We start from the raw sequence: 23,176 nt of genomic DNA, 5'->3' as shown, positions 1-23,176 counted from the left end.
GAGCTTTCAGGTAGGCTGTCAAGCTACTAGTGTATGCTCTCTCCAGATTCTTTTCGGAGGCACTAAAAGCTATGGGTTTTTCTCTTAGCACTGCTGTCATGGTGTCCTATAAGTTTGAGTATGTTATGCCTTTATTTTCATTAAATTATAAAAAAATCTTTTAATTTCTTTATTTCTTTCTTTACCAACTTATCATTGAGTAGAGCATTGTTTAGCTTCCATGTATATGTGGGCTTTCTGTTGTTTTTGTTGTTATTGAAGACCAGCCTTAGTGCATAGTGAACCTGCTAGGATGCATGGGAGTATTTTAATCTTCTTGTATCTGTTGAGTCCTGTTTTGTGACCGATTATATGGTCAGTATTGGAGAAGGTACCATGAGATGCTGAGAAGAAAGTATATTTTGTTTTAGGATGTAATGTTCTGTAGATGTCTGTTAAATCCATTTGGATCCTATCTTCTGTTAGTTTCACTGTGTCTCTGTTCAGTTTCTGCTTCCTTGATCTGTCCATTGATAAGAGTGGGGTGTTGAAGTCTCCCATTATTATTGTGTGTGGTGTAATGTATGCTTCGAGCTTTAGTAAAGTTTCTTTTATTAATGTGGGTGCCCTTGCATTTGGAGCATGGATGTTCAGAATCGAGAGTTCATCTTGGTGGATTTTTCCTTTTACGAGTATGAAGAGTCAGTCTTTCCTTATCTTTTTTGGTAACTTTTGGTTGTAAGTCGATTTTATTCCAAATTATAATGGCTACTCCAGCTTCTTTTTTTGAACCATTTGCTTGGGATATTTTATTCCAGCCTTTTATTCTGAGGTAGTGTCTGTTACTGTTTTTTTCTGCATGCAGCAAAATGCTGGTTCCTGTTTTTGTATTCAGTCTTTTAGTCTATGTCTTTTTACTGGGGAGTTGAGTCCACTGATGTTAAGAGATATTAAGGAACAGTGATTGTTGTTTCTTGTTATTTTTGTTGGTAAAGGTGAAATTATGTTTTTGTTGCTATCTTCTTTTGGGTTTGTTATGAAAAGATTACTTTCTTGCTTTTTTCTAGGGTGTAGTTTCCCTTCTTGTGTTGTTGATTTCCATCTATTACCCTTTGTAGAGCTGGATTTGTGGAAAGTTATTGTGTAAATTTGGTGTTGTCATGGAATATCATGGTTTCTCCATCTATGTTAACTGAGAGTTTTACTGGGTATATTAGCCTGTGTTGGCATTTGTGTTCTCTTTCGGTCTCTATGATTTCTGCACAGGATCTTCTGGTTTTCAGGGTCTCTGGTGAGAAGTTTGGTGTGATTTAGATAGGTCTATCTTTATATGTTACTTGACCCTTTTCTCTTTCTGCTTTTAATATTTTTTCTTTGATTTGTGCATTTTGGTGTTTTGATTATTATGTAACGGCAGGAAATTCTTTTCTGGTCTAGTCGATTTTGAGTTCGGTAGCCCTCTTGTATGTCCATGGGCATCTTTCTTTTGTTAGGGAAGTTTTCCTCTATAATTTTGTTGAAGATATTTGCTGGTCCTTTAAGCTGGGAATCTTCACTCTCTTCTGTACCTGTTATCAAGTTTGCTCTTCTCATTGTGTCCTGGGTTTCCTTGATGTTTTGAGTTAGATTTTTTTTTTTTTTTTTTGCATTTTCTTTGTTATGTCAATGTTTTCCCTGGTGTCTTCTGCACCTGAGAGTCTCTCTTCCATCTCATGTATTCTGTTGGTGATGCTGCATCTATGACTCCTGATCGCTTTCCTAGGTTTTCTATCTCCAGGGTTGTCTCCCTTTGTGATTTCTTTATTGTTTCTATTTTCATTTTTTATTATGGAGGGTTTTGTTCAATTCCTTCACCCGTTTGGTTGTGTTTTCCTGTAATTCTGTAAGGGATTTTTGTGTTTCCACTTCAAGGCCTTCTAACTGTTTACCTGTAATTTCCTGTATTTCTTTGAGGGAGTTATTTATTTCCTTCCTTAAGAAAATATTTCATCATGAAATGTGATTTTAAATCAGAATCTTCCTTTTCCAGTGTGATGTATTATCCAGGGCTTGCTATAGTGGGAGAACTGGGTCTGATGATGCCAAGTAACCTTGTTTTCTGTTGCTTATGTTCTTGGGCTTGCCTCTTCCCTTCTGGTTATCTCTAGTGCTACCTGCCCTTGCAATCTCTGACTGGAGCCTGTCTTTCTTGTGATCCTGATTGTGTCAGAACTCTTCAGAATCCCACTGTCTCTGGGATCCTGGGATCCTAAGATCCTGGGTGTGTCAGAGCTCCTGGGAGTCAGGCTGCCTCTGAGATACTGAAATCCTGGTGTTACCAAGCTCCTGAGGTCCTGTTGTGTTAGAGCTCCTGGGAGTCAAGCTTTCTCTTAATGTTGCAGGTATTTGTGGGGGGCCAGAGCCCTGAGTTTGTTCTGAGCACAGGTGCAAGCCTGTGCCATGAGAGTTTGTGTGTTCCTGTTCCCAGTGGGATTTCCAGTAATGCTAGGTGTTAGAAAAGATGTCATGTTCTTAACTGTGATCTGGAGCGTGTGAGAACTCCAGTGCTCCTGGGTGTGTCTCATCTTCTGGGAGTCAAGCTTTCTTTGGGATCCTGTGATCCTGTGATCCTGGGTGTTTTAGAGCACCTGGGAGAAGGTCTTCCTCTGAGTGTTGTGGAAATGGGTGTGGAACCAGTGTCCAGAATGTGCACAGGGTACAAGTTTAGACTGAAGGGAGCCGTGCTACTGGTGGGCCAGTACTGGTTTTCTGTGTGAAGTGTTTTAGATACTTTTGTACTCTGACCTCTTCCCTTACTCTGCCCCTACCTATGCTTAACCCATTAGCAGTCAGTCTCCCTCACCATACTGGACTTGGTTGTTGTACTCAGGCTTATTCTGCCTGCCTCTTAGCTTTCTTTCATCTCTCTCACCACCTAGCTGATTTACCATTCACAGTGACCCTTAGCACTTCTCTGTACTTGACTTCTGTGCTCAGTGTGGCTACCATGTCATGTTGACCGTCATAACTGGCACCTTCCTAGTTCTTTTTCAGTTTTTTCATGAGTCTTTGCTGGTCATTAGTCCTCAAGGTGTCTGTCTGAAGTGTTGGTGGACCAGAAGTCTGGACTGGTTTCTTTTTTTGATCTTAGCCTCTCAGTCTCTTCCCAGGGGCTCCCTGGTAACAAGGTAGCGTTTGTATGGGCCCTCTTCTTTCTCTATGTGTTGTGCTAAATTTTATTTCTGTTTCACATCTTTGTCTCAACTCCCTACCTCTCAGCACAGTCTGCTTTGTCCTGCAAAATTCTGATATTGTGATTTTCTTTCTTACAAAACTTAATAATATTTTGTTTTTGGTTTGTTTGTGTTTTTTTGAGCAGGACTTCTCCATGTAACCAGCTCTGGCTGTCCTGGGCTTCCTTGTAGACAAGGGTGTCCTCCAGTGCACAGAGATCCATTTGCCTCTGCCTCTCAAGTGCTGGGGTTATAGGTGCGTGCCATCACACCCAGCTTTTTTTTTTAAAGTGACAAATTCTCAGTATATATCCTGGTCTGGCCTGGAATTGGCTGTGTTGCCGGGCTGGCCATGAACTTCTAACCCTTCTCAGTGCTGTAGCCTTGTCAACGTTGGGTTACAAACCTGTATTACCATGCCTGGCCCAGTTTGTCGTTTCTTCAGGATAAACTTTCAGACCTTTAATCACTCTTCTTTAACCTCATCCCTTGGTTCTCTCACTGATATGAGCAGCTTTTCCTTTCCTTGTTCCAGATACTGTAGAACTCAGTTCATGTACTTATAGTATATCATTGCCAGTACTTCCCTTATATCCTACATTTGGGCCCTTAGTTTATTCAGTGCAAATTCACCAAGGTAATTGGAGATTTTGGAAAGCTTCCATGACTGTCTGTAGTAATCACTTTTATATTTCTGTAATAAAGCACCATGACCAAGGCATGATAAACATGTTTAGGCATATGGTTCTCAAAGGTTAGAGTCTGTTATGGCAGAATGAAACATGGCAGCAGGAACATCTGAGAACTCATGCCTAGAGTATATTGGAGGTGGTGGGGACTTGGGGTCTCAAGCCCTGACCCCTGTAACATGCCTCCTTTACCAAGGCCACACCTCCTAATCCTTCATAAACCAGGTACCTTCACCAATTAGGTACCGAAAGTTCAAATGTACAAGGCTGTGGGAGTTAATCCCACTTAAACTACTAGACTCTCCACAGCTTTTTAGATGATTTACTCCGTCCCTTCCCTTCAGCACCTTCTCGTCCTTGTGATCGTTTTGGGAGTTCATATAGCAGTTGCTTACTTGCACGTGTCCCTTACCAGACAGTGAGACCCTGGAGTCACAGTCTTCTCATCTTGCTCACTGTTGTAGACCTTGAGCTCATAAAATATGTATTTGTTAAAAATCATAGATGTTAAAATTATATTTTTAACTTACAGTTCAGAAGAGGAAGATGAAAAGCAGTGGCAAGCAAGAATGGATCAAAAGCAAGCTTTGCAGGTACTCACGTAACATGGGAATTCACAATGAATGTTCTTACTTGAGATGATGAAAATGAGTAATTCTTATGAGGCATGACAGTTTATGAACGTTCCCAATAAAAGTAAAGCTAGCTGCCTCTAACTGTGTGTGTTTCAGATTGCACATATGTATATGATGTATATGCATGTGTATATGCAAAATCCATTGTACTGGTTGGTTTTGTTTCAACTTGACACAAGCTGGAGTCATCACAGAGAAAGGAGCCTCAGTTGAGGAAATGCCTCCATGAGATCCAGCTGTAAGGCATTTTCTCAACCAGTGATCAAGGGGAGAGGGCCCAGCCCATTGTGGGTGGTGCCATCCCTAGGCTGGTAGACCTGGGTTCTATAAGAAAGCAGGCTGAACAAGGCAAGGGGAGCAAGCCAGTAAGTGACATCCCTCCATGGCCTCTGCACCAGCTCCTGCTTCCTGACCTGCTTGAGTTCCTGTCCTGACTTCCTTTGGTGATGAACAGGGATATGGAAGTGTAAGCTGACTAAGACACCCATGCATTCCATGCACTTGAATATTATATTTGGCATTATGTACTTCTTCCTTTCCTCCCTTTCCTTTTTTTAATTATTATTTTGAGACAGGGTTTCTTGTATATTTTTGGTTGTGAGCCTAGCCTTTAACGGCTGAGCCATCTTTCTAGCCCCAGATAGGGATTCTCTGTGTAGACTAGGCTGACCTTGAACTCAGAGTTGAACCAGATTCTGCTGCTCCTGTGTGCTCGGATTATAGTTCTACAGCACCATGTCCAACTTCATTATATTTTCCTGTATATTCAAAGTAAGCTGCTTTCTTTTCGAAACAACTGACCGTTCATGAAGTAACTATGTTTCTTTTTAAAAAAATATTTATTTATTTTATGAATATGAGTACCCTGTAGCTGTCTTCAGACACACCAGAAGAGGGCATCAGATCTCATTACAAATGGTTGTGAGCCACCATGTGGTTGCTGGGAATTGAACTCAGGACCTCTGGAAGAGCAGTCAGTGCTCTAAACCTGCTTAGCCATCTCTCCAGCCCTGTAACTATGCTTCTTGATAATATAAGAATACTTTCTTGGGGCCTAGAATATATAACTTGTTGATAGAGTGCTCACTTTATATTTACGGCACCATAGATTCAATTCCCAGTGCCACAAATAAATGTGAAAACTCTTTATATTTAAAAATGACTTGTAAATTTTTTGCATATTTAAGACCATCCCCTGTGCAAGAAATATATGCATGTTTACGTTTGCCTATGCATATGTTCTAGTTATCTTTTGCAGTACAACTTTGTGGTATAAAAGTAACCTTTTTTTTATCATCCTCTGCCATACTTCTTATAGTTGATTAGCCGGAGGGCTAGGGGGTGCTTGTCTCTTGAAGTTTACCATGTAGATGCTTTCAGAATGTAGCTGGGACTGAAGTCATTTCTCTCACCTGTTTGACCGCTGGTTGGTTCTGGCTGTCAGTAAAGCTGATTGCTATAATTTCATGTAGCCTCCATGTGGCCTGTGCTGTTTACTAGCACGGGGACTGTTCCAAGTGGAAACACCTGAAAGGAGTTCCTAGGGAAAACTGTGTTGTATAGGCTTAGATTTTTCAAAACCTACTTTAATCAGGGTTCTTAAACACTTGAACCTCCCTTCTAGGCCACTGACTACAGGTAGGGAGAAGGATGGTTAGTAGGACAGGGGGATGTGGACCATTCAGAAGTAGCTCTTTGGGGCAGTTCCAAACATGAATCAGTAGTAGCAGTTCTGTCAAACTGGCAAACACCAGTCATGAATCAGTAGCAGCAGCTTGATCCAGAAGAGACTTCAAGGTTCTGCAGAATTGGTATGAGTCTGGAAGGGACAAGAAGTGGCTGAAATACCACTTTGGTGCATTTCTCTCTATGAAGTCACAAGAGAAGATCAGCAAAGACCAGCAAAGCGCTGCAAGGCTGAACCAATGCAAGAGCACCCATTTACTGTGAGGTTATATTTATATTCTTTTTAAACAGTACGTGCCCTCTCAAGCATCTGCTCCAGCAAAACATCATATGGCCACTCGTCTCTGCTTCAGCAAAATAAACATCCTCTCCCAAGACAGCTTCCAGAAAAACATCACGTCTGTCCTCAGCAAAACATCATATGTTCTCTTCTTACATGTCAGCTTCCAGAAAAACATCACATGACATAACTGAGTTGTTAGAGAAACCATAAATTTCCACCTCAGTGTTGTTTTGCTTTGGGAGTTGCATCTGCTCCACCATGGTTGAGATTTGATCCTTTTCTATCCTAAATTCTGCTTGTTCTTAGAGACCACAGGTAAACCCAGGTAATGCTATGTGATGCTGCCCCTTATGTGATCCCTGATTGAATAAAGATGCTGACAGCCAGTAGCTGGGCAGGGTCGAGGAGAACCATGAGGCAAGAGAAGAAGGTGAAGAGAGAAGATGCCAGGGATTAGGAGTCAAGAAAACATGGCCATGAGGGGAGGCCAATTGGAGTTAAGAGCAGTCGGGATGAAACATAGTAATTAATAATTCAGCGTTACTGATAGAAAATAGGTTTTAATAGCATAGTGCACGGATATCTGCCTAGCATTAGTGCTAATAAAGGCTTATTATTCATTTAAAGGTTGTGTGTATCTTTTATTTGGGAACTGAATAATCAAAGGCATGATAGAAGCCCCCGACTGAGTTTAAATATTTTCTACAGCACACCACATTCTTGGTACATGTTTTCAGGGTAGTAGCTACTAGGGGAAAATGCACAGGAAGGAGTCAAAGACTCTGCTCATGTGGTAAAGCCATCATCACACATATTCATGAGTACTGCCTTTAAATACTGAAGTTAAGCACATTGCTGCTTTTTTTGTTTGTTTTGAGACAGGGTTTTGTTAGTAGCCTAGACTCACCTACAGCTTGTTATCTTCCTGCCTCAATCTTTCAAATGCTGAAATTATAATACAAAGCACAAGTTTTTGGGTTTTTTTTTCCTTAGATTTACTTTTTTTTAAAATGTGTGTGGGTGTTTTACCTGCATGTATGTCTGTACCACATGCATGTATAGTCTGTGGAGGTCAGAAGAGGATATCATATCCCAGGGAACAGACATTTGTAAATCATCATGTGGGCTGCTGGGAATCAAACCTGGATGTTAGAAGAGCAGTTAGTGCTCTTCCCCGAGCCATCTCTCTAGCCCCCATTGCACAAGTGTTTTTTTTAAGCATATTAAAATAGTAGAGAACATTTTTGACTCTCAGTGTCTTATGATTTTGGTATGTCTGATAGACTTCAGCAAAAACTGTGTATCAAGTATTAGTAAGTGCTGTTGGTTAAGATAGGATCTTGTGGTCAGGATTTCAGTGTTCACGGGCTATGTGATTTAAACATTCTTTACGGCATTTTCATAAAAACATAAAAATACAATGTGAACATAAAAATGGCTCATATCCACAAGTCTTGTCCTTGTTTCTTGACACACCTGTTCTTCCTCAACTTAAGATCCCCATCTGCATCAAGTTCTTGGTGTTTTTCAAATCCTTGTCCAGGGTTTTCTCTATTTAACTCATTAAATTATTTCCTTTGTTTCCTTGATTAATCAGACCAGCCTGTTGGATAGTCTAACAATTATCTTGCTTATTTATCTGTTTGCTGATATGCCTCGCTCTACTCCTAAGATTAGGACACTTACGCACACAATCACACAGTACCCCAAGTCTTAGAGAGGAGTCTGGGTGGTGTTTCAGTGCCAGGCAAGTGGTTTGCTTTGGTGTGAAAGAACAAATCAAGGGATTTATCGCTCTTCTGCTTCTTCACTATGGTGCCTGTGTCAAAGAGTCTTCTGCAGTCTGCACCCTGTGACAGTATTCCAGTGCTCAGCACCGAACACGCCTGCCTGAAGAATGGCTACACTCAGCAGATAGCTTCTGTGTGTCGATTATATAGAGCAGTATCTATCAAGTAAACTGACAAGACCTAAATGGGTAATATAAATTTAATGATATTAACAATTTTCTCCTTCTAGGAAGAATTCTTTCATAATCCTCATGCCATAGATATCGAATCTGAGGACTTCAGCAGCCTGCCTCCTGAAGTAAAGCATGAGATCTTGACTGACATGAAGGAATTTACCAAGCGAAGACGAACATTGTTTGAAGCAATGCCAGAGGTATAACACCCAGCAGTACCCCAATGCTTAGAATTAAGAACTTTAGCAAAGCTTCACAGGAAGAGAAGAAAATTGGGAGGTGGTACTTAGAGTCTAAGTCTCTAAGTTAGGCAGTATCCCAGTTAAAAGAACACGGCATCTGTGTATCTCAGGTCACATGAGACATTGTTTATGCATTTACTATAATCCATAATCAGTCAAAGAGGCTTCTGCACTCTGTACCCAAGACTAGGCCTTTGCTATGTGTCCTTGGCACCCTGTGACAGTATTCCAGTGCTCAGCACAGAACACGCCTGTCCTAATAATGGCTACACTCTCAGCGGGTAACTCAGTGTTTCACATAGTAAGTGCCCAGCACCGTATGGTTCTTGGGTTCATAAAAGTTACTTCACACCACAACATAATGTACAAAAAGTAACTGTAACATGGGAAATACTTCCACATTGAAATTCCAGGTACAGGATTGTTTGTGTTCGTCTCTTTGTGAATAATAGAAACAGGATGGCCTGGGTGTGATGATTTTTTTTTTTAATATTTATTTATTATATGTGAGTACACTGCAGCTGTCTTGAGACACACCCAAAGAGGGCATCAGCCCTCATTATAGATGATTGTGAGCCACCATGTGGTTGCTGGGATTTGAACTCAGGACCTCTGGAAGAGCGGTCACTGCTCTAAACCACTGAGCCATTTCTCCAGCCCCTGAATGTGGTGATTTCAAAGTCACAGGGAGGTAGAGCGGGTGTGGTGTATGTGGTTGTGTGTTGTTGAAGGTGTCCTTTTCATGTTGCTGTTGATTACTTGATTTATGCTGCCGTTGAGCACTGGGTATCTTTACTTCCTGGTGGATGAGTTCCACTTCCCTTCCTTTTGCCACCACCTGCCATTTCTAGCAGTTCTCTTCCAACATTGAGGTAGAATGTAAACTTAGCAATTCATGTAGTTGCTTGGTTTTTGTTTTTGATATTTTAACTTTTACTTTGGTGTCAGAAAGATGAAAAAGATGGATATACCACTTGATTCTTGTTTTACTTAATTATTTTTAAAGTCTGTTATAATGCCATATATGGTAATCATAGTACTTTGGAGGCAGAGGCAGGAGGATTTCCACAATTCAAGGTGAGCTTGTTCTATATAGTGAGTTCCAGGCTAGCTTGGGCTACATATTGGAAGAGTATCTCAAAAACAACAACAACAAAACAAAAACCAAAAAAAAAAAAAAAAAAGTTAAAAATTTCAAGTTCTATTTTTACACTACGAAATTATACCTTCTGGGGATAAACTGGGCAGTGGTGGTCTTATCTGTGTTAGTGTAAAGCAATAATTTTTAAAAAAATTTTTGTCCCTAGGAGTCTAATGACTTTTCACAATATCAGCTGAAAGGCTTGCTTAAGAAAAACTACTTAAACCAGCACATAGAAAATGTCCAGAAGGAAATGAACCAGGAGCATTCAGGACAAATCCAGAGGCAATATGAAGATGAGGGAGGCTTTCTGAAAGAAGTGGAGTCGAGGAGAGTGGTCTCTGAAGACACCTCACACTACATCTTGATAAAAGGTACGAGGCTCCATCCTTGATTTGACAGCTGGAATGTGATAGGAATGCAGTGTGCTCCTGCTGTCACGCCTTCCCTACAATGATGGGCTGCGTTCCTCTGTGCCCGTCAGAGCAGAGACAGAGCACATGAGAGCTTCTGTCGGAGAACTGTTCTCTTCCTTGTTATGTCTTATTCAGGTGACAGCAGCTTCTGTGTGCTTATAGTTCTGATGGCTATCCCATATTTAGAACAGCATTTAGGGTTTCTTTCCATCTTCAGGCTCCCTTGTTCTTTCTACCTCACCTTCACTTTTGAAATGTTCCCTGGGCATGCATACTGTGTGTGTGTGTGTTTGTGTGTGTGTGTGTCTTGGTGTGTGCATGTATGCTTATGTGTGTGTGTGTGTTGGTGTGTGTCTCATTTAAGGCTGAGAACTTAGCAGTTGCTTGTTCCAGACCTCTCTCTGTATTTACTGTCACCCTCTTGAGGAAGGAGCTTCTCTGGCTCAGGCTAGCAGCAACACTAGTTCAGGTACAAATGTGGGTGTTTGGGAAGCAGTCGTCAAGTTAGAAAAATCTCAGCAGTATATTCTCCTTTAGAGCCTGTGCGTTTTTATAGGGTTTTCAGTCTTAGGCATGTCTTCCCTCCTGTGGAGTGGGTCTCATATCCAGTTGAGCAGCATGTTAACTGACTCCAGAGTATTCTTGCCACTGGTGCACTAATGTACACATCTTGTTTGTTAGGTCAGAATTGTAGCACACAGGGTTTACCACTGGGAAGCAACCTGCCTAGTACCTTTGTAGTACTGTGCAGAGAGAGGGCTTACAGCTCAGCCCCAGCTGTGTCCCTTGTCTAGGGTGTGTTGTGTCATTTGCAGTAGGACTTTAATATCTAGTTCTGGAGAACAAAGGACAACAGCAATGGCTGTATTGTTTTGGGAACTTCTTGGGACTGTCTGCTCAGACTCATGGGGGGTGTCTTGCAGTTGGAGCTGGGACTTTTGTTGCTACCCTATGGCTTCTGGTAGCAACACTGTCAACTCTTTCAGGGTACTTCAAACTGTGTGTTTTTTAATACACTGGTGCATTTCCATGTGGTTTTTACATCTTTGATTTTGATTGACCTTCCCACGTACAACCTTTACCTTTCTTCTATTCCTCAAATTCCTTTCTTAGTTAAACTTTTCTGCCCTTGCATGCCTCCTTCTCATGTCATATGGAGAAACACTACTTCTTAAAAATGAGAGGAAATGAAGTGATACAATGAATGAGTTGTGGTGTGACAGAGAAAACAAAAGTGGAAATCATAGAGTTTAGAAGCAGGCATGGGCTTGGTTCCCAGTTCTGCCCCTTAATTCCTGGGTAAGTGGCCTAACCTCTGTGACTCTTTACTTTCATTCCAGGTGGGTTGAGAATCCTGATAGAGGTTTGTTCTGTAAGCTGTGTCAGATCTTATTTACCAAGTGTCCTTAAGTGATGGCCTCTATTATTTATCAATATAGATCATTATACAGATTAACTATATGCAGTAGAGTTTTGCTCCCATTGACACTAGAACATCTTAGACATTTTTTTCAGACTTTTGACCTTTGTGTGTGTGTGTGTGTGTGTGTGTGTGTGTGTGTGTGAGATGGGTTCAAATGTAATATCTATTTTAAAGTAGGATGTTAGCATTAAAATGTACATCAAGGAGCTTCAGCGATGGCTCAGAAGTTAACATCTCATCCTGCTCTTTCAGAGGACCTGGCAAAAGTGTCGGTAACTAACCCCAAGGGATTCACATCCTCTTCTGGCTTCCCCAGGCACCCACAAACACATGCCGTTCTCTCTCTCTCTCTCTCTCTCTCTCTCTCTCTCTCTCTCTCTCTCTCTCTCTCTCTCTCTCATACACACACACACAAGTAACCCAATAAAATAATAAAAATTTAAAAAGTCACAATCTATAAAGCCAGGTTTGAATCAGAAGACCATCTCAGACACCTCATTATTTTACAACATTAGTAGTTTTAGCAGCTCTATCAAATAAATATATTTCTGTTTTCTTAATTAATGCTTTTCTTTGGGAAGGGTATTTAGAAGGTTTTTTTTTTTTTGTTTTTTTTTTTTTTTTTTTTTGATAAAGAACTTAGGTTCAATAGCAGTTTTGAGTTTTGCTAGTCATTACAGACCATAATGAGACAGAAAAAGATCACTTCATAAATTTAAATGCACATGTGTGAGAACTAACACCAGGGTTTGATTTCTTGTTTTCTAAAAAAAAAAAAAAACCAAATAAGAAAAAAATCTAAGATGGAACTATGTTTTATGAAATAGATAAAAGTATTTTGCCTTACTTTTGCTGATATAGTGTGGCAAAATAAAATTTTAAATTAAAAATAAAACTTAGGGTACTTTGTGTCTCTTAAACTCTGGGAAAAGACAGCTATGATAAAGCTGGTGGTATGTTGCTTAGGGAATAATGGTTGTATTTAGCCACTGATGGAGCTCAGTGCTTTAGAATTAGTGAGCAGATTTTATTAAGAATGTATCACTGTATTTATGATCCAGGATTCTCTTGCTCATCTTCCCAGAAATACACTCACACTGTGAACTGCATAGTGAGAAATGCTTTGCTTTCTTTCAGGTATTCAAGGTAAGAACATCGTGAATGTGGATTCAGAATCTCTTCCTTCTTCCAGCAAAGGACATAGTGTGTCTTTCAACCTGAAGTCATCACCCAATGAGAAAGTGAAGCCAGAGAGAGAGCCAGAGGCCACACCACCCTCTCCAAGAACTTTACTGGCTATTCAAGCAGCCATTCTGGGAAGTAGCTCTGAAGAGGAGCCAGAGAGTGGAGAGGGAAGGCAGTCTGAGCAGAGGAACTCATGTGCCACTGCAGATGCAGGCTCTGTGTCACCACAGACCCGTGCAGTTATTCAGGAAGCTCTGGGTGATGATAAAGATGAGAAAGTGTGTGCCAGCAGCGATGCTCTAGCAGTGAAGATGCTGCTTGGAAATTGTCTGGACCAGGAGCATGTCGATGAAACTGCAGTAAAGGGTGGAGGCATGCCATCTGAACCAGTACCTCTTTTACCCAGTGTGACTGAGGGAAAGGAGTGTGTGACCAGCGCTAGCAGTGGAAAAGAACAGACAACCTCAGCTCATTCATTCAGCACTGCTTGTTGTCAGTGTGAGACTCCAAAAGAAGCAATGCCTCCTACTTATGCGGTGAATGAAGCATCTAAGATAAGAAGTGGGTGTGAGGTCGAGGGTAGGCCAGCTTCCCTTCCATCAGCATTCATAGAAACTCCATGCAGTTATGCCTCTGGGGACCTCAGTGAAAGGGAGCCCGCCCTGGCACCTGCAGTAAGAACACATTCTTACCAGAGGGTAGGCGTACACCCCGAAGAGCCTGAGCTACAAAACGGACTCTGCCTACCTGAAAGCAAGTGCAATCCCGTTTGTCCTTCAAGTACCGATGAAACAAAAGGTGGACAAAATCCTGCTTCCAAAGCAGGTAGTAAAGTTGATGTCCCTTCAGAGGCAATAGGAAACTTAGAAAATGTATTGTCTGCTAATGCTGAAGAACATGGAAATTTCTGGAAAACCATCCAGCAACGGGAGATGCCTGAGACTGCTGCCAAGGAGCTGATTTCAGCACCAAAGCCCATGGGACCAATGGAGATGGAGTCTGAAGAAAGCGAGTCTGATGGTAGGTATTCCTTTTAGGTGAGGGAATGAGAACTTAATGTCTATAAGGACCGGGAGACTCTAGTGTAACCCTGTTTTGCTTTATAGCCAAGGATGCAGGAAGAAAGGATAAATGAGCTTTCTAGGGACTTACAACCAGGATGGGGATGCCCTGCTTTGCTGGTCTATCCTTTGGATTTTAAGATTGTATTTTATTTTACATGTATGGGTATTTTATGTACATATATGTCTGTGTATGTAGTGCCAATGGAGGGCAGAAGAGGGTATCCTATCTTCTGGAACTGGAATTAACACATGGTTATGAACTGTGCTCTGGTAACCAAACACGGGGCCTCTGTAAGAGCAGTAACCATTTTTAACTGCTGATCCGTATTTTGTTATTCCTAGTTAATTTGCAAATTGTCTCTCCTGTGGGTCTGTGGGCTTAGGAGTGAGAGGCTCCTGGGTGCTTAGCTCTTGTGGGTCCAGATGGCAGTGGAATGACCCTAGCTCTAGGCACAGCTAGTGACCAGAAGGATCTGGTTACAGGAAGCACCATGTTCCTGTGCCCTGTGAGTTCCTGGTGGGTCTCTCTTTGGACAGTCAGTGGAGAGAAAGTGGGGTCTCACTTGTGGGCTTAGGAGTGAGTGCTCTGGGTGTTTAGCTCTCTGGGCAGGTTGTGGGTCCAGATGGCAGTGGGATGACCGTAGCTCTGGGCACAGCTGGGTGTCGGAAGGAAACTCATCCTGTAGTTCATTTATTTGTGCAGTCTTGTACTCGCTAACATTTCACCCCAGAATCAAAGGCACTTTGTTTTATTTATGGGCATTTGTCTACTGACCTGTTTCTCTACTGGTTTCAGTGTACCCACAGAGGCAACCAAAAGACCGTCAGTAGGGTAGTAGAATCTTGAGCAGGAATTTCCCGATGTGGAACATTCCCATTCTGCTGCCCTACGGTGGGTACTCTTAGGCAAGTCACATAACATTCTCAACTTCATTTCATAATGAAAGAATGTACACATACAAGTACACACACACACACACACACACATTTGTTCATATATTCATGTTTATGAAACATGTATTTGCTAATTTAGTATTTGAAATGACTATATACCATACAAGTTGTAACAATAATTGTATGTGTATGTTTATATATAATTTGTGTTTTAAAATTGGTTAGATTTTCCTGTCTATCTGTCTGTCTGTCTGTCTGTCTGTCTATCTATCTATCTATCTATCTATCTATCTATCTATCTAGCTAGCTAGCTACCTACCTACCTACCTACCTACCTACCTACCTACCTATCTATCTATCTATCTATCTATCTATCTATCTATCTATCTATCTATCTATTTATATATCTATCTAGTCTATTTGAGATTCATGTAACCTAGGGTGGCCTCATACTTGGCTATGCAGCTGAGGCTTGTCTTGGACTCCTGACCCTTTGGTCTCTATCAGCTGAGTACCGGGATCATAGGCTTGAACTACCGTTACTTGGCTTGATTTTCACATTTGTACTTTCTCCCTATGTCAGTGTTTTATGGAAAGAAATTTAGGGCCTGGGATAATATGCTGAACCCAACAGAACTTCCAGTGACTCGTTTCAGCATCCTTGGTTGGTCTCTGTCTGAGTTGAGAGCTACTGTGATGGTTGCCAGGTGGTGTTGGCCAACCCCACCCTTCCTTAGGCATTGATTAGTTGTGGCCTACTGCAAGGAAGACCCTTCTCTCATCTGTTGTTGTTGTCATGGATTGTTGTATTTAGTTACAGTCTAACACTATAACTTAACTTGCTCACAGTGTCCTTGCTTTGGCTGGGAGTGGGTTGTCCTTCAAGCAAGCTCTTGTGGCTTTACAATTCCTAAATGCATTTTGATCATTTCTGTACTTATGGGCAGGGTGTTCAGGTTTTTCTTATATTGACTTTGCTGTAGCCCTAGATTTTATCAAGGAGCCCTGACTTTTAGTGGAGCTTACAAGTCAGGCACTGGCCTCTGGGTGAGCTTTCTGTTTTCCTCAGTAACAACCATGAAATAAATGTGCTTCCTCTGCACTGCTCACTTGCACACACATTCTCTCTCTCTCTCTCTCTCTCTCTCTCTCTCTCTCTCTCTCTCTCTCTCTCTCTCTCTCACACACACACACACCATGTACATATGAACACTCAACAGCTAATTTATCTCTGTGCCCATCCATCTTTATGCTTGTGATTCCATTATAACATCCTAAGCCCTCCTTGGTTCCAGCCTCTCTTACGTCCTGACTTCCTATTAAAACTAAGGTTAGCAGGCCTTGGCAGTCCCCACTGCTGACGGGAAGAAAGGTATGGATAGAGAATCTCCTTGTGTTGTTGCTGATTTTATTTATTTATTTATTTTTTACTATGAATGACATTTAGTCATTTTCCTTACAACTGAAACTCTGGGAATTCAAAATCAACATGCCTGTGAGCTTCTTGTACACACCAGAAAAAGTTTCGACCTTGTGCTCCACGTTGTTCGTCTGTGCTTTGTCTAAATTAAATGGACTTTTATGAGCCGGCTGCCCTCCAGGTTCACACGGATCCTCTTACCCACAATTCACTTGGGAAGACCAAGTCTTGGGAAGATGGCGTCGTGCACTGCTGTCAGGGCGCAGCTTCTGGGGCACTTCTGCTTATTTTTTGTACGGCTTTTCCAGTTGGCTTGGGCAGAATCCTCCTCTGAGCAATGAAGACTGCATGCTTCCCATTGAACTTTTTCTCCAATTCACGAACTAGCCGGACTTGGATTTTCTGGAAAGATTTCAGCGGAGGAACTGGCACAAAAGTTATGATAGGCTTTCAACCACCACCTACTTCAATTTCCTTGGCCGCAGTGATGTTGAGCTGTGCCTTGAGGTCTGAGTTCATCTCCAGCTCGAGCAGTGCCTTGGAGATGGCAGACTTGAACTCGTCCTTGGGCTTTACAATCTTGGCCTTGAGCTGAACATGGCTTCGTCCTTACAGAGCGCCGGCTTGGAAAGAGGCTGTTGTTGATTTTATAGTGATGTTGCTTTGAGTTCTTTTCTCCATTTAATTTGATGTTGGCTATTGATTTCAGCACTGAGTTTGATTATTTTCTGGTCTACTCCTCTTGGGTGTATTTGCTTCTGGTTGTTTTAGAGCTTTCAGATGTGCTGTTAAGCTGCTAGTGTATGCTCTCTCTAATTTGTTTATGGAGGCATTCAGCACTGAGAGTTTTCATCTTAGCACTGCTTTCATTGTGTCCCATAAGTTTGGGTGTGCTGTGCCCTCATTTTCATTACATTCTAAAAAGAGGCTTGTGTCCGATTATGTGGTCAATTTTGGAGAAGCTCCCTGAGAAGGTATATTCTTTTGTTTTTGGGTGAAATGGTCTGTATATTATCTGTTAAATCTATTTGGTTCATAAGTTCTGTTAGTTTCGCTGTGTCTCTGTTTATTTTCTGTTTCCATGATCTGTTCATTGATGGGGTGTTGAAATCTCCTACTATTATTACGTGAGGTGCAATGTGTGGTGCTTTGAACTTCAGTCGCATTTCTTTTACAAATGTGGGTGCCCTTGCATTTGGGGCATAGATGTTCAGAATTGAGAGTTCATCTTTGTGGATTTTTCCTTTGATGAATATGTAGTGTCCTTTCCCATCTTTTTTTGATAACTTTTGGTTGAAAGTCTATTTTATTGGATATTAGAATGCCTACTCCAGTTTGTTTCTTGGGACCATTTTCTGGATATCTTCAAGGTATTTTTTCATTTCCTCTTTAAGGATCTTTATAATCATTATACAGTTGGTTTTAAAGACTTTTTTCTTGTGCTTCTCTCAGTTGGAATCAATATCTATGGCCTAGTGGAAGCATATTGTCCGTGTTGTTATTGATTGTATTCCTGTACTGTCACCTAAGCAGGTATGTTTGAGGTCTAGGTGCTAATTTCTGGGTTACTCTTTTTTGGGTGGGTATTTTGTTCCTGGTTTTTGTTTTGTCTTTGTAATTAAAGACAGTGTGATGGCTGTGCATTGCTGGTTTTGCTGGCCTGCTTGCCTGGTATGTTCATAGGAGGTGTTTGAGTTAGGAGCTGGGATATTGTGAAAAGTAGGGTGGGGTGAGTTTAGTAGGGGATGGTCTGTGGGAGCCACAATTTGGGTTTTTGTTTCTTTGTCTGTTTTTTTCCTTGATGCTTTTTTTTATTTTCTATTATAGCATTAGAAAGGACAAGCCTGAGGGATTGAATCTGGGGGAATGACTTTTCTGGCAGGCATGGCTGAGCAGGGGGGAGTCCATTTGAGTTGGGGACTGATAACAACTCTGAGTGACAGGAGGGAGGCCAGTAGGGAATTTGTGGGGTCCATGGGAGATATGGGCAGGCTGCAACTAGTGTTTTGGTTCTGGAGACACAGAGAGAGCAGAGAAGAGGTGTAAGCAGTTTGCTTGGTCCTCTTTGCCCTGCTTGTTACTAATTGTGTTGTTATGCTGGTATCTAGAGTCTAGCATTGCTGTGATTGTGTGTCATAGTGCTGGTTTCTGGATTTGTCTTAGTTGGGTAGGTAGGAGTGGTCTGTGGGTTAGCATGGAGTGCCTGCTGGAATTGGAGCTGGGATAAAGTAACAGTTGGGTAGAGAGAGTTATGAGAAGGACGTCGTGGGGTCTAGAAGAGATGTGCACAGAAAGGGAAGCACACAGAGGGATGGGACAGGGAGCTGGCTGTGGGGGAGGAGGGAGTGCTGAAGGTTCTCAGTTAACTCACCTGCTTCCCTGCCTGCTCATGTGCTCACAGAATGGCTGCTCGTGTTGAAGACTGGCACACTGGGATGAGTAGAGGCAAGGAAGGGTGGAGAAGGTCTCTGTGATCCGTTTGGGATGGGGTTAGAGAGGAAAGTGCTACAGAGTTGTGAATAAGACCGAAGGACATGGGACTGCAGGAGAAAATGGAGAGGTCAGTCTGTTTCCCTGGCCTTCTCTCTGAGTATTTATTTATTTTTTCTTTTATTTATTGGATATTTTCTTTACTTACATTTCAAATGTTATCCCTTTTCCCAGTTTTCCCTCCAGAATCCCCTTATTCCCACCCTCCTCCCCCTGCTTCTATGAGGCTGCTCCCCCACCCACTCCCACCTCAATACGTGGCATTCCCCTACACTGGGAAACAAGCCTTCACAGGACCAAGGGCTTCTTTTCTTATTGACGCTAGACCATGCTGTCCTCTGCTACAGATGCGGCTGGAGACATGGGTCCGTCCATGTGTACTCTTTGGTTGGTGGTTTAGTCCCTGGGAGCTCTGGGGGTTTGGTTGGATGATATTGTTCTTCGGATGAGGTTACAAACCCCTTTAGCTCCTTCAGTCCTTTCTCTAACTCCTACATTGGGGTCCCTGTGCTCAGTTCAATGGTTGGCTGAGAGAATCCTCATCTGTATTTGTCAGGCTCTGGCAGAGCCTCTCTGAGTTTTAAAAATAGCATTAGCCAACAGAACATAGCTTTTAAAAGTTAATATACAAATCTTTGAGCATTTGGTTCTTACTTTTAGTGGCCAAAAACCTAATAGATCAATTTGTCTAATTGAAAGAGCTTGGTTGGAAGTGACAGGTAGGTACACTGTAACAAGCTAGTGAGCTGATGGTTATGATTGTACGTAAATCATTTTCTTTGGGGTTTGACATTTTCCAGGACTGTTCAGAAAGCTTTGATGACATCACAGGGACTCTGATGTTCTCATTTTAGATGAAGTGACATGATTTTTTTGAACAGGAAGTTTCATTGAAGTGCAGAGTGTTGTCAGCAGTGGTGAACCTCAAACCGAGTCATCAGAGTCTTCTAAACATCTCTCTGAAGATGATTCAGAGGAACCAAGAGACACTCTGGAGGAAGGAACTCCCAGGGACACAGAGTGTCTTTTACAGGACAGCTCTGACATCAAGGGAACGGAAGAACACAGAAATGCTGATAGAGATGCTGAGGACTCATCCAACGAATGGCAAGATATTAATTTGGTAACACCACATTTTAACTTAGGGCCAAGGAAGCCAAGCCTATGGTTTTTGAGATTTTAAAAGTTGCCAGATAAACATTTACTTGCTGTTTTTAGTTCATCTTCTTGTTACTCATAGCTCTCTTTTAAAATGTAAGTACATCTGAGATTTTTAGTTAGGTTCCCATATGATGTAGTGAGGCAACTGAAAGGGACAGTCTTGCCTGGAAATCCCAAGTGGAAAAAACACTGTAAGGAGAAATGGCTTGTCATTTCAGCCAGAGGAAATGCATGCTTTATTGCAATAAGTGAACACAATTGGATCATGACTGTAATTTTCTGTGGCTGTGAACATGTTTTAGGAGGAACTAGATGCTCTGGAGAGTAACCTCTTAGCTGAACAGAATTCGCTGAAAGCTCAAAAACAGCAACAAGATCGGATTGCTGCCTCTGTAACAGGCCAGATGTTTCTGGAAAGCCAGGTAAGTGTGACTTTAGCTTGGTCTTCTTTAGGCTTGTCCTCCCTCTCAGAAGGGCTGTATAATACTGACACACCCCATTGTAGTCAAGGTCCACAGCACATTTTCCTGCTTGTTATTTCTCTTACTATAGGAACTCCTGCGCCTCTTTGGCATTCCCTACATCCAGGCTCCCATGGAAGCAGAGGCACAGTGTGCCATTCTTGACCTCACTGATCAGACTTCTGGAACCATTACTGATGATAGTGATATCTGGCTGTTTGGGGCCCGGCATGTCTATAAGAATTTTTTTAACAAAAACAAGTTTGTAGAGTACTATCAGTATGTGGACTTTTACAGCCAATTAGGTAAGAGTCCGAGTGTGGTCATTTCCCACAGTTCCACACGTTCACTCTCCTGATTCCCCTCATGTGGTTTTTCTTCTCAAAGAACTCATTTGATGCATGAATAAAAATAGGAGGTCATAGGGTACTAAAAATTAAATTTAAGAAATTAAAATCCTAGTGTCTTTATTGCAGTTAAGTCATCTGACAAGGTCAGTTGGATACTAAGTGAGCTAGAGATGTTTTCATAATATGGGGAATGGAGCCACTGTGGCTTCTGCCGTGGTGAGTGTTCCTGACACTCAGGTCCATCACTACTCCCTCATTCATCCATTCATTCACCTGGGAAATGCATACAGAATGACTCTCATGTGCCAGCCATTCTTGACCATGGGGAAATAGCTGGAAGAGAAAGATGCTGGACATGTATATAAGTTGTAATCTGACAGTTAGTGTATACCATAGGGAAAAGAAACAGAGAGAATGAAGTGCAGCTGCAGGAGGGTACATGCTGTTCCTGACAGGGTTGTCATCAAAGAAGGCTTTGTTTTTGGCAGCCTTGGGCAGGCTTATTCAGGAAATAGGAAGAAAACTGTAACTACATTTGACAAAGATTGTGTCAGAGGGACTTAAAGATTTCAAAGCCTTGAGGCAGAACCTTGTTTATATACATGTTGTAGGGAAGCAAGGAAGCCAATGGAATGGAGGAGGGTAGTGATAACAATAGTTAATATTGGAGAGAAGAAACTGAAACTTTGTAGTGTCTGGTTCATCTGAGAAAGGAGTGTGCATGTCTTAGATGTAGGATATGTGAGGAAGGGTTCTAGATTCCTGGTTTTGGGCCAGTAGTAGAGTGGAGCAGAAGAAGGGAGAGTTGAATTGAAATAAGTTCAATCTGAGAGGCTCACTGTACACAGGCAGGAGGACTCTGTTGGTAATTGAATACATATGCTTGTGGTCAGAGAAAGCATTTTAGATAACTAAATGTAGAGGTCAGCATATATAGAATATTTAACATAAAACATTTATAATTTAAAGTCTCAACAGAATATTTAACAAAATATTTTTAAGATACATTTATTTATTTATTAAGATATATATTTTTAAATTTTATTTATATAAGTACTTTGTAGTTGTCTGCAGACACAAACAGAAGAGGGCATCATATCCCATTACAGATGGTTGTGAGCCATCATGTAGTTGCTGGGAATTGAACTTGGGACCTCTGGAAGAGCAGTCAGTGCTCTTGACTGCTGAGCCATCCAGAAGTTGTCCGCCCCCCCCCCCCCCAAAGAACCTATTTTTAAATATGTATCTTTGGATGTTGGTTTAACATATACAGTTTATATAATATATAATTTTTATAAAAATGTTAAATAATAGAGTGGTTTATGCCTTTATTCTCAGCACTTGGGAAACAGAGGCCCGTCAGATCTTTGTGAGTTTGAAGTCAGCCTGATCTACAAAATTAGGTCCAGTATAGCTAGGGCTACACAAAGAAACCCTGTCTTAAAAAACAAAACAACATCTATCTATCTATCTATCTATCTATCTATCTATCTATCTATCTATTATCTATCTATCCATCCATCCATCATCTATATGTTTGCGTGTATGTTTGTGTTTGAGTATGTTTGTATATGTGTGTGTATATATATATATGTATATATATACACATTGTTTGTTTGTTTTTTGTTGCTATTTATACAGGATTGGACCGTAACAAATTAATCAACTTGGCTTATCTGCTGGGCAGTGATTATACTGAAGGGATTCCAACTGTTGGCTGTGTAACAGCCATGGAGATTCTCAATGAATTCCCTGGACGAGGCTTGGACCCACTCCTAAAATTCTCGTAAGGCTTTTCCTCATGCCTTTAGTTTAGGTATTCATGTAAATACTCAGACTAACACATGGGTCATTTTTTAACTGCGCTCTTAACTGTGTTGCTTGGGCTAAGCTCAAGCTTGTAATCCTCCAGCCTCAGCTTCTTATGTAGCTGCTACTCTAGGTGTGTGCCACCACTTCTGGGAATCTGTTTCTAAAATCACAAGCCGTCCCAAGTCATTGTACATTTAGGGAGTAGTTGGAGACCATGGCTGTGGTTAGGTTCTTGGTGAATCTGTTTTTGGTCTTCTTTAGTCTCATTTTAGTCATGCTTGCTTTATCCTAGTCCAGGGACACAAAGGTAGTTCTGCAGTGCTCATTGGTGTGTGAGCTGCCTCTGAGTTCATTCAAATGGTTGTAGAGTAGCCAATATGAGTCCCATGTGCATGCCTTAATAATGGAAAGGATGGTAGTTACATTCTACATCCTTAGGGTTCCTTGTGGAATTTAATGGATAGTGGAGAAGCAAAGTGCAGTGTTGCTAATGATAGTGAAAATTTTCACCACTTGTTTAGTGTCATAAAGAAGTCAGTCATAAATGTGCTTTGAGGTCCAGGGCCAAGAACTTACACTGTGAAGTCACTGTCCATGAAAACCCATTTGCTGACCCAGAGGTATGCTGTACTTAAGGTGCAACTTCTAAGCTTTAGAGAAATTGACAAAT

The 23,176-nt window shown here is 41.5% G+C and overlaps 1 protein-coding gene and 1 pseudogene across 2 annotated transcripts in view; one reads left to right on the top strand and one right to left on the bottom strand.

Annotated features, from left to right (window-relative positions):
* ERCC5 (ERCC excision repair 5, endonuclease) overlaps nt 1-23,176 on the top strand; it is a 42,789-nt gene that overhangs the window by 9,821 nt on the left and 9,792 nt on the right. Inside the window, exons 5-12 of the mRNA XM_080916669.1 lie at nt 4,413-4,473; nt 8,504-8,647; nt 9,997-10,204; nt 12,807-13,874; nt 19,604-19,845; nt 20,186-20,305; nt 20,436-20,649; nt 22,336-22,480. Of these exons, the coding sequence (XP_080772795.1) occupies nt 4,413-4,473; nt 8,504-8,647; nt 9,997-10,204; nt 12,807-13,874; nt 19,604-19,845; nt 20,186-20,305; nt 20,436-20,649; nt 22,336-22,480 (2,202 nt within the window). The remainder of the gene's footprint in view (nt 1-4,412; nt 4,474-8,503; nt 8,648-9,996; nt 10,205-12,806; nt 13,875-19,603; nt 19,846-20,185; nt 20,306-20,435; nt 20,650-22,335; nt 22,481-23,176) is intronic.
* LOC308420580 (small ribosomal subunit protein eS7-like) lies at nt 16,269-16,831 on the bottom strand (annotated as a pseudogene). Its single transcript has one exon. The product of its transcript is annotated as a small ribosomal subunit protein eS7-like (transcript).

The sequence above is a fragment of the Micromys minutus genome, assembly GCF_963924665.1.
Source record: "Micromys minutus genome assembly, chromosome: 5".
Lineage (NCBI taxonomy): Eukaryota > Metazoa > Chordata > Mammalia > Rodentia > Muridae > Micromys > Micromys minutus.
Note: the sequence above shows the minus strand (reverse complement) of the source record. Positions and strands in the feature narration are given on the sequence as shown.